The 12,275-nt window shown below is 45.5% G+C and overlaps 1 protein-coding gene across 8 annotated transcripts in view; it reads left to right on the top strand.

Annotated features, from left to right (window-relative positions):
• KALRN (kalirin RhoGEF kinase) overlaps window positions 1-12,275 on the top strand; it is a 505,663-nt gene that overhangs the window by 479,650 nt on the left and 13,738 nt on the right. For 7 of the 8 annotated variants that reach the window (XM_051787529.1, XM_051787541.1, XM_051787530.1 and 4 more), the window contains 3 exons: window positions 8,385-8,412; window positions 8,868-9,039; window positions 11,158-11,279. In XM_051787529.1, coding sequence (XP_051643489.1) covers window positions 8,385-8,412; window positions 8,868-9,039; window positions 11,158-11,279 — 322 coding nt within the window. Of the gene's footprint in view, window positions 1-8,384; window positions 8,413-8,867; window positions 9,040-11,157; window positions 11,280-12,275 lie in introns of those variants that run through there. The other variant, XR_007904562.1, reaches the window with a different exon arrangement.

The following is a 12,275-nucleotide window of genomic DNA, read 5'->3' as shown; positions in this document are numbered from 1 at the left end:
TTCTAGTGGAGTGCCTTGTTGAGAGAGCCTGAAGGAGGTTAAAATCATGAACAGTTATATATCTGGTTCTTCTCAGTCCATATCTTGCAGGATCCATTTTTTTTTCTGTGTACAGTGGCCATGCCAAGCATTTCTATACATTGTACCAATGCTGAAACAAGCAAAGACATGGTTCAGAGATGTAGTAGTTTTGTGGCAATGACAGGCCAGGTCACTGGAGAGCAGGGATATCTGTGTCCTAGCAGATCTCCCGGATGCTGTTAGCTAGGCTGCACTATAAACATCCTGCAAAAGAAAGCTGATCCTTCTCCTGGAAGGAAAAAAAAGAAGAGGGAGAAGTGTTTTCAGGTGCACCACCTTAGCTGTTAACCTGAAAGGTTGCTTTTATTTTAATTGTGTTGGGATGTGTACTAAAGGAAAGCTTTTGACCCAGCTGACATCCTGGAGTTTGAATTGTCCTTACAACTAAAGCTGCATTATTCTCAGGGGTGTGTTTACATTTTCAAAGAGCATTTTGCCAGTCACAGGTAATAACGAGAAGTGTATGTGTTTGTTAAAAGGCAGTGCCCAGTTACTGCATGGGAGTCTGTGCAAGCTTTCACTCACTGAAAATTGCCCTGTAGGGTAACAGGTGGCTGAGACACAGGTGTATTGTACAGAGCTGGGTAAGAATCACTGTTCTTTTTGAAGAGGATTTCTGTGTTTTGACTTTGCTCAATAGGAGGAAAAACAGATGTTTTAAAATTGCCCATGGGCGTATCTGAGTCCTACAGTTTTGGCATTTCTGGTTAGTTCCAGCATACTCCACATGGGTCTTTTTAATTGTTTGATTTGGGTTTTTACCATGGTGCAGTCTACTGTTCTGAAGTTCAGGAGAAAAAAGCATTTCTATTTAAATCAAAAGACATTAATGCGAAGTCTTAGCTATGATATCAATCTGTTATTGGAGGGGTAACTATGTGCCTGGTGTATGACTCGATTTACACTCAGAAACCACATCCTGCATCTCCCAGGTCACTGGCTGGAGGTGCTAGTGTCACTGTGCTGAAGTCCCCAGGAGCCACACTGTTCCTCATGGCTTGGAAAGCTCAAATTGGCTTCTGAGAAAAACTCTCTGGGGCTGAGCAAATGTTTAAAATGGCAGAGGGAGAGAAATTAAGAGAACAATTGTGGGGGTGACTTGCTAAGGTCACACTGTCCTCCAAGGAGCAGCATGGCCCTTGCCTTGTGCTGGGTTTAGTACATTTGCAGCCTGGAGTGATTGTGGTCAGCTCGTTGGTCTGACTGAGAAATCCTGGGGCAGGGGATTGCTGGTATCCAGTATAAACTAAACAAAATCATCTGGAGTGAGCAAAACAAGGACAGGCTCATAAATGCTCATGAAGACCTAGAAGAGGCCATGAGAAAGTCTGATCTGTAAAGGTCTGGGGTATTCACCTACTGGGAGCCATAGTTGTTCTCCCTTTCCTTTCATTTTGAGTGTTTTTATTCTCCTTTTCAGATGTGTTACAAGAAATTACCTTTATTACAGCCTTGGAAGCCAAAGTCTTTTCTCATTAAAACAGAGGCAAGACAAACTACTTCCACCACCGGAGCCTGGTTCAGGGCTTCATCAGTGTTCTGGGCTTTGTGTACTAGGCTTAAATAACTGTTAAACAGCTGTGCTACCCCTCCACCCCTGCCTGTGTGTGCAGTGAACATCACCATCTCACCTGGTTTTCCTTTCCCTGCTCTGCATGGTACATCCCAGCAGAGCCACTGGTGACCTCCCAGGGCAGTTGGAGAAAACATGACCAGCTGCCCAAGGAGGGAGAAGACCTTGTCCTCACACTTGGCTAGGCTCGTGATGGATTTCATAGACACTGGGAGTGCTGTGTCCCAGCCATCAACATTCAGAGGTGCATGAGGCCCTTCCTGTGTCATTAAGGTGGAGTCGTCTGTAGCTGTCATTACAGCCAGGTAATAACAGGGCAAGTCACCTGGCTTCTCCTATAGGACTGTCACCCCTGACATCCCTCTTCCTCCCACTATGCATGAGAACATGCACCCAGTGCTGAAACAGAGAGAGCAGTCTCTAAATGCAAAGCAGACCTATTAATTACATGGAAGTGTCAGTGCAATTTGCCTCCAACCTACTCACTGTGTAAGAAGTTGGTAAGCTGGTCATAGTATCCATGAAGTCCCTCAGGTACTGTGGCTTTTCAGATCTTGCTTGGCTTGCTATTTATGAAATACCACAGTAAATTCTGTTCAGGAGATTGCCTTTGTTTCAAGGGGACACACAGTCAGAAAGAAATGTGGAAAACATATATCATGAGAGCAGGAAACTGAAATTCTGGGTGACACTGCTTAAAGGAGCTAAAAATGCCATTACTGGGGTTTTGCCCACACAGGGACATGCTGGCCTCAGAGAACTTCTTATTCATTGTAGCTTTAACTAGAAATAGTATCTCTTGATGACTGGCTTTTTTCCCTCTTTATTAATATGTAATGAAAGTGCATGAGGGTGGAAATGAAGTTTGATTTTTACCTCTAGTTTTCTGCTTTATGCTGTAGTTTCACAAAACAGAAGGCACAAACTCATCTATTAAATATGTGGGTGTCGGAGCAGGCACTTAAGGAACATGTGTAGCCACGTGAGTGATAGAGGTAACCTATATTTAAGGAAGTTTGGAGACTCCCTTTCCACATGTCTGTAGTTAATTGCACAGAGACAGACAACTCCACTTCTGGGAATAAGGTGTATGCCCTTGTGAATCAGCAAATATCATCCACACCCGAGTCTGGGGTCCTGAACAGTGACACAACTAATTGTCCTACAATTCTGTGTCGTAAAGTCTCATTGGGTTTCGATAATGCTAAGGGGGTCATAAGTCAGCTGTGCAGATCCCATTGGGCTACCTCTCCTGTCTAAGTGAATGATCTTCCAGCAGTCTGAAGGTCTGACTGAGCTAAATCTCAATGAATCCAGCAGGAGCTTCTCCCCACTCTGGGATGGACCCCACACATCTTGTTTTGCACAGCAGGACTCCAACTGCAGCGTGATACAAGTACTGCTGGTGGACACGTCTGTCACTGAGCCTGTAGTGTTTGTTCCTCTGTGTTAGGAAAGATGAAACCCAGGCCTGCCCTGAGTCACTGGACGTGCCATCATTAGATTAGTGAGCTGGGCTGTTGCCAAGGTACATATGTTGGGCTTCTTAATCTGCTTTTTTCAGTTAATGACATTTTAGCGTTTTAGAACTACTCAGAGACACTTAAAGCAAGATAAGCACTAGGAAACATCCTGTAAGGATGAATACTGTGTTGAGTAAGTAACGGCTTGGTGGATACAGCATTGGCTCCAAGTCAATACTCAGCTCAGGCCAAGAATTCCCAAGTGCTTTAGGCAAATACCTTCACCCTCTGCCTGAGGTTGTCCATCTCCAGAGCAGATCTAACATACTCTCTTGGCAAAATCTTGTACAATACTGGAAAGAAAGCCTTTCCTGGCCTGTTATTACAACGTGAATGATTACAATCCTGAGAACTCCCTATGTTTCCCTGGGACAGCCTCCATGGGCAACACCACTGTGCTGCTGCCCTGCCCTGAGTAGCCAGGGATTGTTGAGACAGATCAGGAAGGTGGCTCACCAGGTGTGACATAGCCTGAGCTGGCAGCACAGACATGGTGGTTTAGCTTTTGGAAAAGCAAGATGTAACACTTCACGTGCAGGAAGGGATACAGTGCTATGAAGTGGTGCCTGGAGTACAGAGACATCCAACAGCCTCAGCCATAGAAGCAGCCAGCCATTAAGGCCTTGCAGCAGGAATCTGATGAGGATGAGAGGTCTTCTGACTGTACAACAATCACCATTCCTTGTGGCTTCTCCATCACTCTCAAAGGTAGCTGAGCCCATCCATGCTTAGGTGCCAGAAGGCATCCCCCATCCCTGCCAAAAGGCTGATGCCATGGGACATTTCACCAGATGCCATTTTAAATTATATTTTTTCTTTGCTGGCACCTATCCATGTGTGATGGAATCCTTATTTGCTCATTTTATCAGGAACTTCCTCTTGTTAATTTGTTTCTCTTTTGGGGAAGGGGAGGCTGGTAACACCATGAGCTTGTCACCCCAAAAGTCTCAAAGTAAAAGTTGACCTAGTCAGTCATGAGTGATAGATCTTTTCCTACAAATTGGAGTTGGCTTAATTTCTCTGTAACTAATTTCTGGGAATCGTTAATTTTTTATTTTTTTTTTTGAGTAAGGGAGCAAGGAATATGATGCTGACTCTACTATCAGCATGTGCAAATGTGTCAATATTTTATTTTAACTCGGTGACCAAGAGGTGCCATGAAGTGTTTACAAAATGCTGAGCTGCTTGTCTTGGAGTAAACATGCCCTCTGCTGTTTAGATGAAGCACAGGTCTTGTTTCAGAGGGCTTGGTTTACAGCCTAGCCTTATGCTTTGGGGGAAAAAGAAATGTTCTCACTCCTGGTTTTGATATGCACCTCTGAAATTGGATTGAAACATGGCATCAGAAAAATACAGGCATCTGCAAGACCCTTCTGTGCATTGGTGTGTCTGAATTGGGCATAAGCCTCCTCCGGGGAAGTGGAGTAGGAATGGCAAGGACATCTCTGCAATGGAAAAGCAAACCCTGGCCAAGGTGAGAACCCTCTCAGGCAGCCGAGCTGTGCTTTCAGAGCATTTTGGGACCGGTGGCTTCTCACTCCCCACCAGATAAAGCATGTGTACACAAATGAAAGATAAGCTTTTGCTAAGAATTAGGGCAGCTGGAGTCGCTTTGGAAGGGGACTTTACAGTTACTGCTGCAGATGCCTTTCTGTCTTTATAACATGAGCTTAACAAATGAGGAAAAAAGTGGCCCAATACTGCAGAATGCTGAGTTGTTGGATGAAGCACCCATGCCACTTTTCCAAAGCCTGACTGTTGAGTTACACTTAATTCACATAGATCTAAGTCACTTAGATCCCTGCAGGTCCTCAAAGGCATTCAAGTACGTGTCTCATGTGCCTTTCTTGATTTGAGTCCTGAAACCATGCAGGCTGGAGGAGGGAGAAGGAAGGTCTATTTCTGGCTTTTTATTGAATAACCCTGAGACATCCTCCCATTTCTTTATCTCACACCCCTCCCTCCAGCTGCCTGTCTTTACCTGGTCAGTGTTGGACCCCGCATCACTTGAGCAGAAGCTGTTTCATGTTCTGCCTTTGTCACCTTGTGTAAGGTTTCCATTTTCAGCTCTCACTGTATGGGAAACAGAAACTCTCCTGGCCGTGGAGGGAGCTTTGTAAGTTTTCACCTATGCTGGATGAAGCTACAGGTATTTCATCCAGTGGAAAAAAAAAATCTATCTCATTTCAATTAAAATTTTGTTCCAAGAAAAAAGAGACAAGCTGTGTTTCCTACCTGCCTTGACAACTAAGTTTCATCCCTTAGGGTTTGTGTTTGCATGGTATGGACTGACACTGAAGATGGTGTGAGAAGTTTTCATGTTGGGTAGTTCCATCCCCATGAGTTTGTTTGCTCACAGGCCAGACTGGCACCCACACTGTGGCAGGTGGTGTTTGCTGGAATTTCTTCAAGGAGCCTTTGTCAGCATGAGACCCTGGCCCACCTTCCCCTGCTTATGGCCCCATGGCCAGGTTATGGCTGTCAGGACTGAGCCTCATATTGCTTTTCAGAGAGAAGTAAAAATCCACAAAAGCCACATATCCAGCAGGGTTTTTTCCACCTGTTAAAGCAGTGCAGGGCATTCCTTGAGGCAGTGATGCCCAGAAGCCAGGACTCCTGCATCCCCACAAACACCACTGCTGCCCTTCATCTTGTGTGGGAGCTCCCAAGGATGGGCAGGGGCTTTAAAAAGGGGGAAAACGTGCTGGAGAGGGCAGTCTTTCAGATCCTTTTTTCTGAGGGAGAAGTCACCTGGATTTGGAGCCCACCATGTTGCCCATGCAAACATCCCTGGCAGCATCATGTGCTGCAGGTGCATGTGGTGGCCCCTGAGCCTCAGTGGCTGCAGGAGACCTGCACCCCTTGCCCATAATCACCATGTCAGTGCACAGCACCTCACCCTGCTTGCCAGAAGCCCACCTGGGCCCTTACCCACAGGGATTTCTGCTCTTCAGAGCAACCTGGCCTGGCTTTCATCTCTCTGCAAATCCCTGAGGAAGAAAGAGGAAGAAATTGTGAAAAGTTATTTCCATGGACTTTAAGATCTTTTCATATAGCTTTTTGTACAGAGCATCATTTTAAAGAGGCACTTGGCAAGTGCATCCACCAGGGAAACCAGCCCTGGCACCAGCAGGAGGCTCTGTGTGAGCAGTGAGTGAGTTCCCATCCTCTGAGGGCAGTGAGGCCACGCTCTGGAGCCCCCTCTCCACCCACAGGAATTAAAAACCTATTTGGCAAATGAAGAAATTGTCTCCAAATCCTGTTCCCTAATTAAGTGATGTGCTTTGGTAGCACTTAAACATTCTCATGCAAACAGACTTTTACTTTTTTCTAAGCTTACAGCAGGCAAAAGCTGTGACGTGGCTGTGGGGGTTTTGTTAGGTAACATTTGATTAATTAAAAGATGAAGTTTTGGGAGAGGAAACGTAAATTTTACCCACAAACTCTTCCAATATTATCTAGCAGTAATAATTTTATTTCTGCTATTCCCATGGTGAAAAAAACATTGGTAAGGCAATTATTATAAATTATTGTACCTTGGATGTCACTAGAAATGTAGAATTCTTTATTTGTAGGTATATTCATTACATTCATCATTGTAGTTGCATCTTCTAATGAATCCTTTAGAGTTATAAAATTAATATAAAGTGTTACGGGTGTTTCTTTCTCCTGATCTCTAATCCTACAGGGATGGAGATCGGTGAATAATAAGGGAATTTAGTACATGCTGCAGGGAAGGAAGGGGAGAGCTTTAGAGGATGGATCTCTATTTCAGTTAAGCCAAACACTACAAAAATGAAGATGTATGTGCAAATGAGCTGATGCCTGGGGTTACTCAGCTGAAAAGTAGATGGTGCCTCTGTGAGGGAAAGTGGCAAGCAATGGTATCCACAGAACAGCTTTTTCTTTCTTTGCTGTTTGTGTGAGCAATACAACTAGATCATAGAGATCCATCTCTCTTTCTTCCCATGCACAGAGGGGAGAGAGGATGTTCTTCATCCAGTACCCACCCCATTGTGCCCCGATTTCTTTCTGTCTGCAGGGTCCAGGGGGCCGACCACACAGCCAGTCAGTCTGTACCTGGTGGACAAAATGTAAATATAAATCTTGAAGATGCATCTACCTTATTTTGAATGGTTTTTGCTTCTATTTCATGGCCTGGTTTCTGAGCCTCTGCAAAAACCTCCCATCAGCTTTGTCAGGCCACGAATTAGGTCACTGCTTCATTGGCATCTTCCAAAATAGCTCTGAAATAAATAGTAACAAAGGTATTTAAGGTGAGATAAACCACATTGGGTTTTTTTGGTGCTTGATATGAAATTGTTAGCTTGAATTTTAATGACAAGGCCTTACGAGATTATTAAAACTTTTAAGAGGGCTAAAACCCCTATACTGTTGTACACTACAGTTTAGGTAGGGTTGATTCTGCGTGTAAGAACTTAGTGGCATTGTCTTTGCTTTTCACTACTTTGCTTCCAGAGTTACATGGAAACAAAGTTAGCACACAGAGACCACAGAGAGACTAGCTTTTCAAGCCTTTGATAACTTGATCAATTAACTAGTTAGATAAAATAATTCCTTGTTATTCAAACATAGTTTCAAGTTGGAAAGTTTCCAGCAGTCCAGTGAAATGAGTGAATTTTTATTCACTGTGATAAACCAAGAGTTGTTGCAGGACTGATCCTCACCAGTGGGCAAAATGAAGTATTTCTGGTTAAGTGCTTTACTTTTTTTTTTTTCCCTGAAGCTGAGCAGAATTTAAAAGACATTTCCCCAAACCTGGTTAGTGGCCAGAGTATTCATGACATGCCCCAGGTATGTGGTGACTGCAGGTGCTGTGCGACATGGGTCTGGAGCCAGGCATGGGAGGAGCACAAGGAGAGTTGGGAAGAAGAGTTGATGGCTTCAGCATTATCACCCAGGCAAAGAGAAAACACGTCCACCCTCCTCAGCCTTGGTGCTGTTGCCTGTTACCTGTGATGTTTTATCAGAGATGAAGAAGCCATAGCTTTTCTTTTACTTTCCCAGCTGTGCCCAGGCCTGTTCTGTTGTCACTAAAGCTTGCTGCACCTTCTGCTTGTTAGAAGGCACTTGTTGCCATTGATCTGTGCTTCTGCAGTACTGGTCAGGTTCACCACCTTGTGAAATCAGATGTTTCTTTTTTACCATCCAGAAAATAAATGCTTTTATCTCTTTGTATTTTGCAGATAATCAACCCCAATTTCATTCAAGAAGGTGAGTTAAGGACAGCTGTGCAGCAGCTGTGATTTACTCTGGTGCCACAGCATGCTCTGCACCCCGCATTTGCAGCAAAGGCAGCATTTGCAGCAAAGGCAGCTCTCCACTGCTCAATCCCCAGGGAAAGTGGGCTTCCTGCTGGCTGCTCAGTCAGACAGCCCAGGGCCACGGGAGAGGCTGAACCCTCCAAATCTACCCTCACAAAGTCTCATCCTCCTGCCAGGGCACAGGGCTGAGGGTGGACAGTTCCCACTACCTCCTTCTCTGAGCTGTTGACAGCTGGCTTTTAATGAAGGGGAGTTTTGGTAAAATAATCCCAGGACCCCCACCTGTTTGGGACCCAGATCCCATAGTTGGTCCTGTAATGTATCCTCTAGACTTGTATGACTCTAGACATCCTCACCTGTAGATAAAAAGTGTCATGTGTGTGTCCCCATGGTTTTTTTTTACAGTGGCTCCTGAGTTTCTTGTGCCATTAGTGGACATCACTTGCCTGCTTGGTGACACAGTGATGCTGCAGTGCAAAGTCTGTGGACGACCCAAACCAACTATAACCTGGAAAGGACCAGATCAAAACATTCTTGACAATGACAACAGCACAGCCAGTTACACGGTGTCATCCTGGTAAGGTCCTGCCTGTGGATCCCAACACAACTGGTCATGATGGTCGTGTTCTGCTCAAATATGGCACCAGCCCAGCTACAAGACTCAGTTAATCAAGTCTGTCATGGTGTACAGGCACATGGGTGCACCACACATTGGGTAGAAAGGGTCAGACTTTGGGGCTCAGGTAGCCCTATTGTTTCCTGAGCTGAGTGTGCTGCTGGCAGATGTGAGCTTGCTCCTGTTGACCTGAGCCAGCTGCAAGCCAGAAGCCAGAATGCTTACAGCCTGCTAGTTTGGCTAATATTGCTTCTGCCTTGCTAGCGCTTCTCTGCTTGACTTTGATGCCATGCTCACCTTTGGGACTCAAGCAGAGCAAGCCCCCACCAGCTTGCAATACTATTATTGGGCATTTTCTCATCTTATGGGCAGAGGTGGCAACTCCTGCAGTTTTCCTGAGCATTTCCTCAGCTGTTCCTAAAAAAGCCCACATGTGCTCCTGGGAAGGCTACATCTGGCTGTGCTTGGACAGAAAGATGCTTGTCGTGATGTTTCCAGCTTGGCTAGGGAGGAGGAAAAATATCTTTACAATAAGCATTGGGAAGATTCAGAAAGATCTGGAGTTGAATTCAGGTCAGGTAACAGCCTGATGCTGGATGCTCATCTGCAGCTTATATAAGCTTATATAAGCAATTTGGGCCAAACTGCAGTGGAAATCTCCAGGAGGCAATCTTTCATTTGAACTTTTCAGCGCTTCTGGCTCAGGCTGAAATGAATCCAGGAAGTACAAAGCCACTGAAAGTGAAAAATGAACACTAAGAGAGAAGGGATTTTACATGTTCACTAAAAAAAAATTAAATATGATCAGGAGCTTTCTTCAGAGACCATTTGCTTATGTGACTGCCCCAGAGCATCAGAAATTGTCTTTAGCCATTACTTAGTAGATCGCCAGTGCCTTATCTTCAGGCTGGGGTTGGGATGGGGGGATTTTTCCATACAGGGTTCTGGTTTTCATCACAGTCCTCTGTCTGTGCATTGGCTCCCTGTGCATTATCAGCACTTGTATTGTCTTGTTACTCACATACGTTTTCCAGTGAAGACACTGCCTGCCAAGGAGAGGCCCAGAGGAGCAGTGCCTCTTACAGATCTTGCTGGCACGAGTGTCTGGATTGCAGGGAAAGAGGATATTTTTGTCCTGTTTTAAACCAGTACAGTCAGACCAGCAAAAGCTGCAGTGTCCAGACAGTTATCCCAGCAATGTCCTTCTGCAGTTTCCGACAGATTAAGCATTCGAGAACTAGCCTAGTTTTGCCATCAAGGGAACTTACTGTTGGCTCTAAGCTGGGTCTCCAGTACAGCTATAGCAGTTACACAAGCAAAATCCTTTAATTCAGGCCAACTCCCACAAGTTGCATGTTTGAAGACTGAAATGTGCAAACCAAAGTGACTATGAACAGACCTGCTATAAATTCACTAGACTCTGCAGAGCTGTTTATTTTCTCTGATTGGCCCAAAGACTGAGCGTCTCTCACGAACTCGGCGCTGTGCTCTTTATCCCCAGCTCTTATGAGATGTCCAGCCTTCCAAATGGGGGCCTGGCAGCAACATAACATCAGTGGCACATGCTCCAGGGGTCCGAAACTCCCCAGAAATGTCAGGCACCCTGTGCTGTGTGACTGCTTTCTGCATCTGCAGGAAGCCCAGTTTGTCTGGTGTGTGTTGGACTTCACTGCAGAGGTACAGCAGCTCAGCATCTCCTGAGATAGGAAAGATTCTGAGATAGGAGATCTTTCCACATATATGGAGTCTAAGCATCCAGCTCTGCACAAGCATAGGAAATGTTCAACTCCTCAACTTTGCTTGCTGCTTGAGTGATCCTTCATCACCTCCTCTGAGGCTATAACAGACAAGCAGATTTGCCTGGCAGGCAATTTGGACCAAAGCTTTCCTCAAAGGTTTAATTAACAGCCTAATCCTGATATATGAGGGGTTGTACTCAGGTACCAAATTGCTGGGGGGGTGTTCCTTCAAATAAGTTAACAAGATTTGTGTGTTTGTAATAAGGCAGGACAGGAACTGTATAAAAACCATTAGCAAGTGAAGCAGCACTTTATAATTGGGGCTTTCCTGCATTCACAGTGAGTCTGGAGAGCTCACCTTGAAGATCTGCAACCTGATGCCTCAGGACAGTGGTATTTACACCTGTGTGGCAACCAATGAACACGGAACCGCCTCAACCTCTGCAACCATCAAAGTCCAAGGTAGTGCATCTGACCTTAACATGTGGGATTTTTCCTGTACAGGATCCCTTAGTGGGGGCTGAGAGCACACAGGAACAGCCAGTGCAGAGGCAGCCGGATGTGGAGCAGTGCCAGGTGAATTGAGATGTTAAAATCACAGAGCCATTCCTCAGCCACAGCTCCCACTGATGGCTGAAGGCTTTGCATGTTCTTTGTGCTTGATTAAGTCATCTGATCATAAACATCACATCTGGGAAATGAAAATGCATTGGCACTGGTTCAGCTCCTGCATCCTGCTCACAGCACTGTTCTCAGGGGCTTGGTGAGGTCGGCCAGGGGAAGCTCAGCTCCCTTGGGCTGCTGAGTGCCTGAGGAGATGACGCCCCAATTAACTGCAGGAAGCTCTGGGCTTTAGAATCTGCCTGGAGCAGGGGGACCTGGGATCCAGTGACACCGATTTTCTGCCTCCACCTCTCTCTAGGGGATAGAGGAGGTGAATTAAGGATTTGGCCTGGGTGAACTGTTCTGCAGGATTCAACTTGGAGACATGTCTCCAAGCCTGAATTCTCAGCACTGTAATTAGTGACCCATCTAATTGTAATAAATACAACATAAGGAGTCAATGCTCATTACCTCCAGCTTGGAGGTAACGTTCTGGGATCTGCTAGCGTGAGAGATGAGAGGTGCCTGCTGTTTTGAAGGAGAGGGTCCAGAGAAGAATGTCTAACTGGAGACTTACAGATGCAGCAGTGTCATGAGCATCTAGAAGTCAATTTGTTTGGCCTCACCAGATGCCCTAGAGATATAATTTCCCCAATTTATCCAAGCGAGTTAGTGGCTGCACTAACTACTCCTGTGCTGAAGGGAGCCCTAAGCACAGCACAGAAGAATTACTGGTCATTTGTCAATCTGCTGCCAAGCACACAAAGCCTCATACAGACAGAAGAGCTCTGAATGCCTTGCTTGTGTCATTTTTGGACACTTCAATGGCAACAGACTCCCCACCCTCAAAACCTA

This window comes from Manacus candei, unplaced genomic scaffold (genome assembly GCF_025592945.1).
Source record: "Manacus candei isolate 608988 ecotype Guabito, Panama unplaced genomic scaffold, ASM2559294v1 h1tg000023l, whole genome shotgun sequence".
Classification (NCBI taxonomy): Eukaryota; Metazoa; Chordata; class Aves; order Passeriformes; family Pipridae; genus Manacus; species Manacus candei.
Note: the sequence above shows the minus strand (reverse complement) of the source record. Positions and strands in the feature narration are given on the sequence as shown.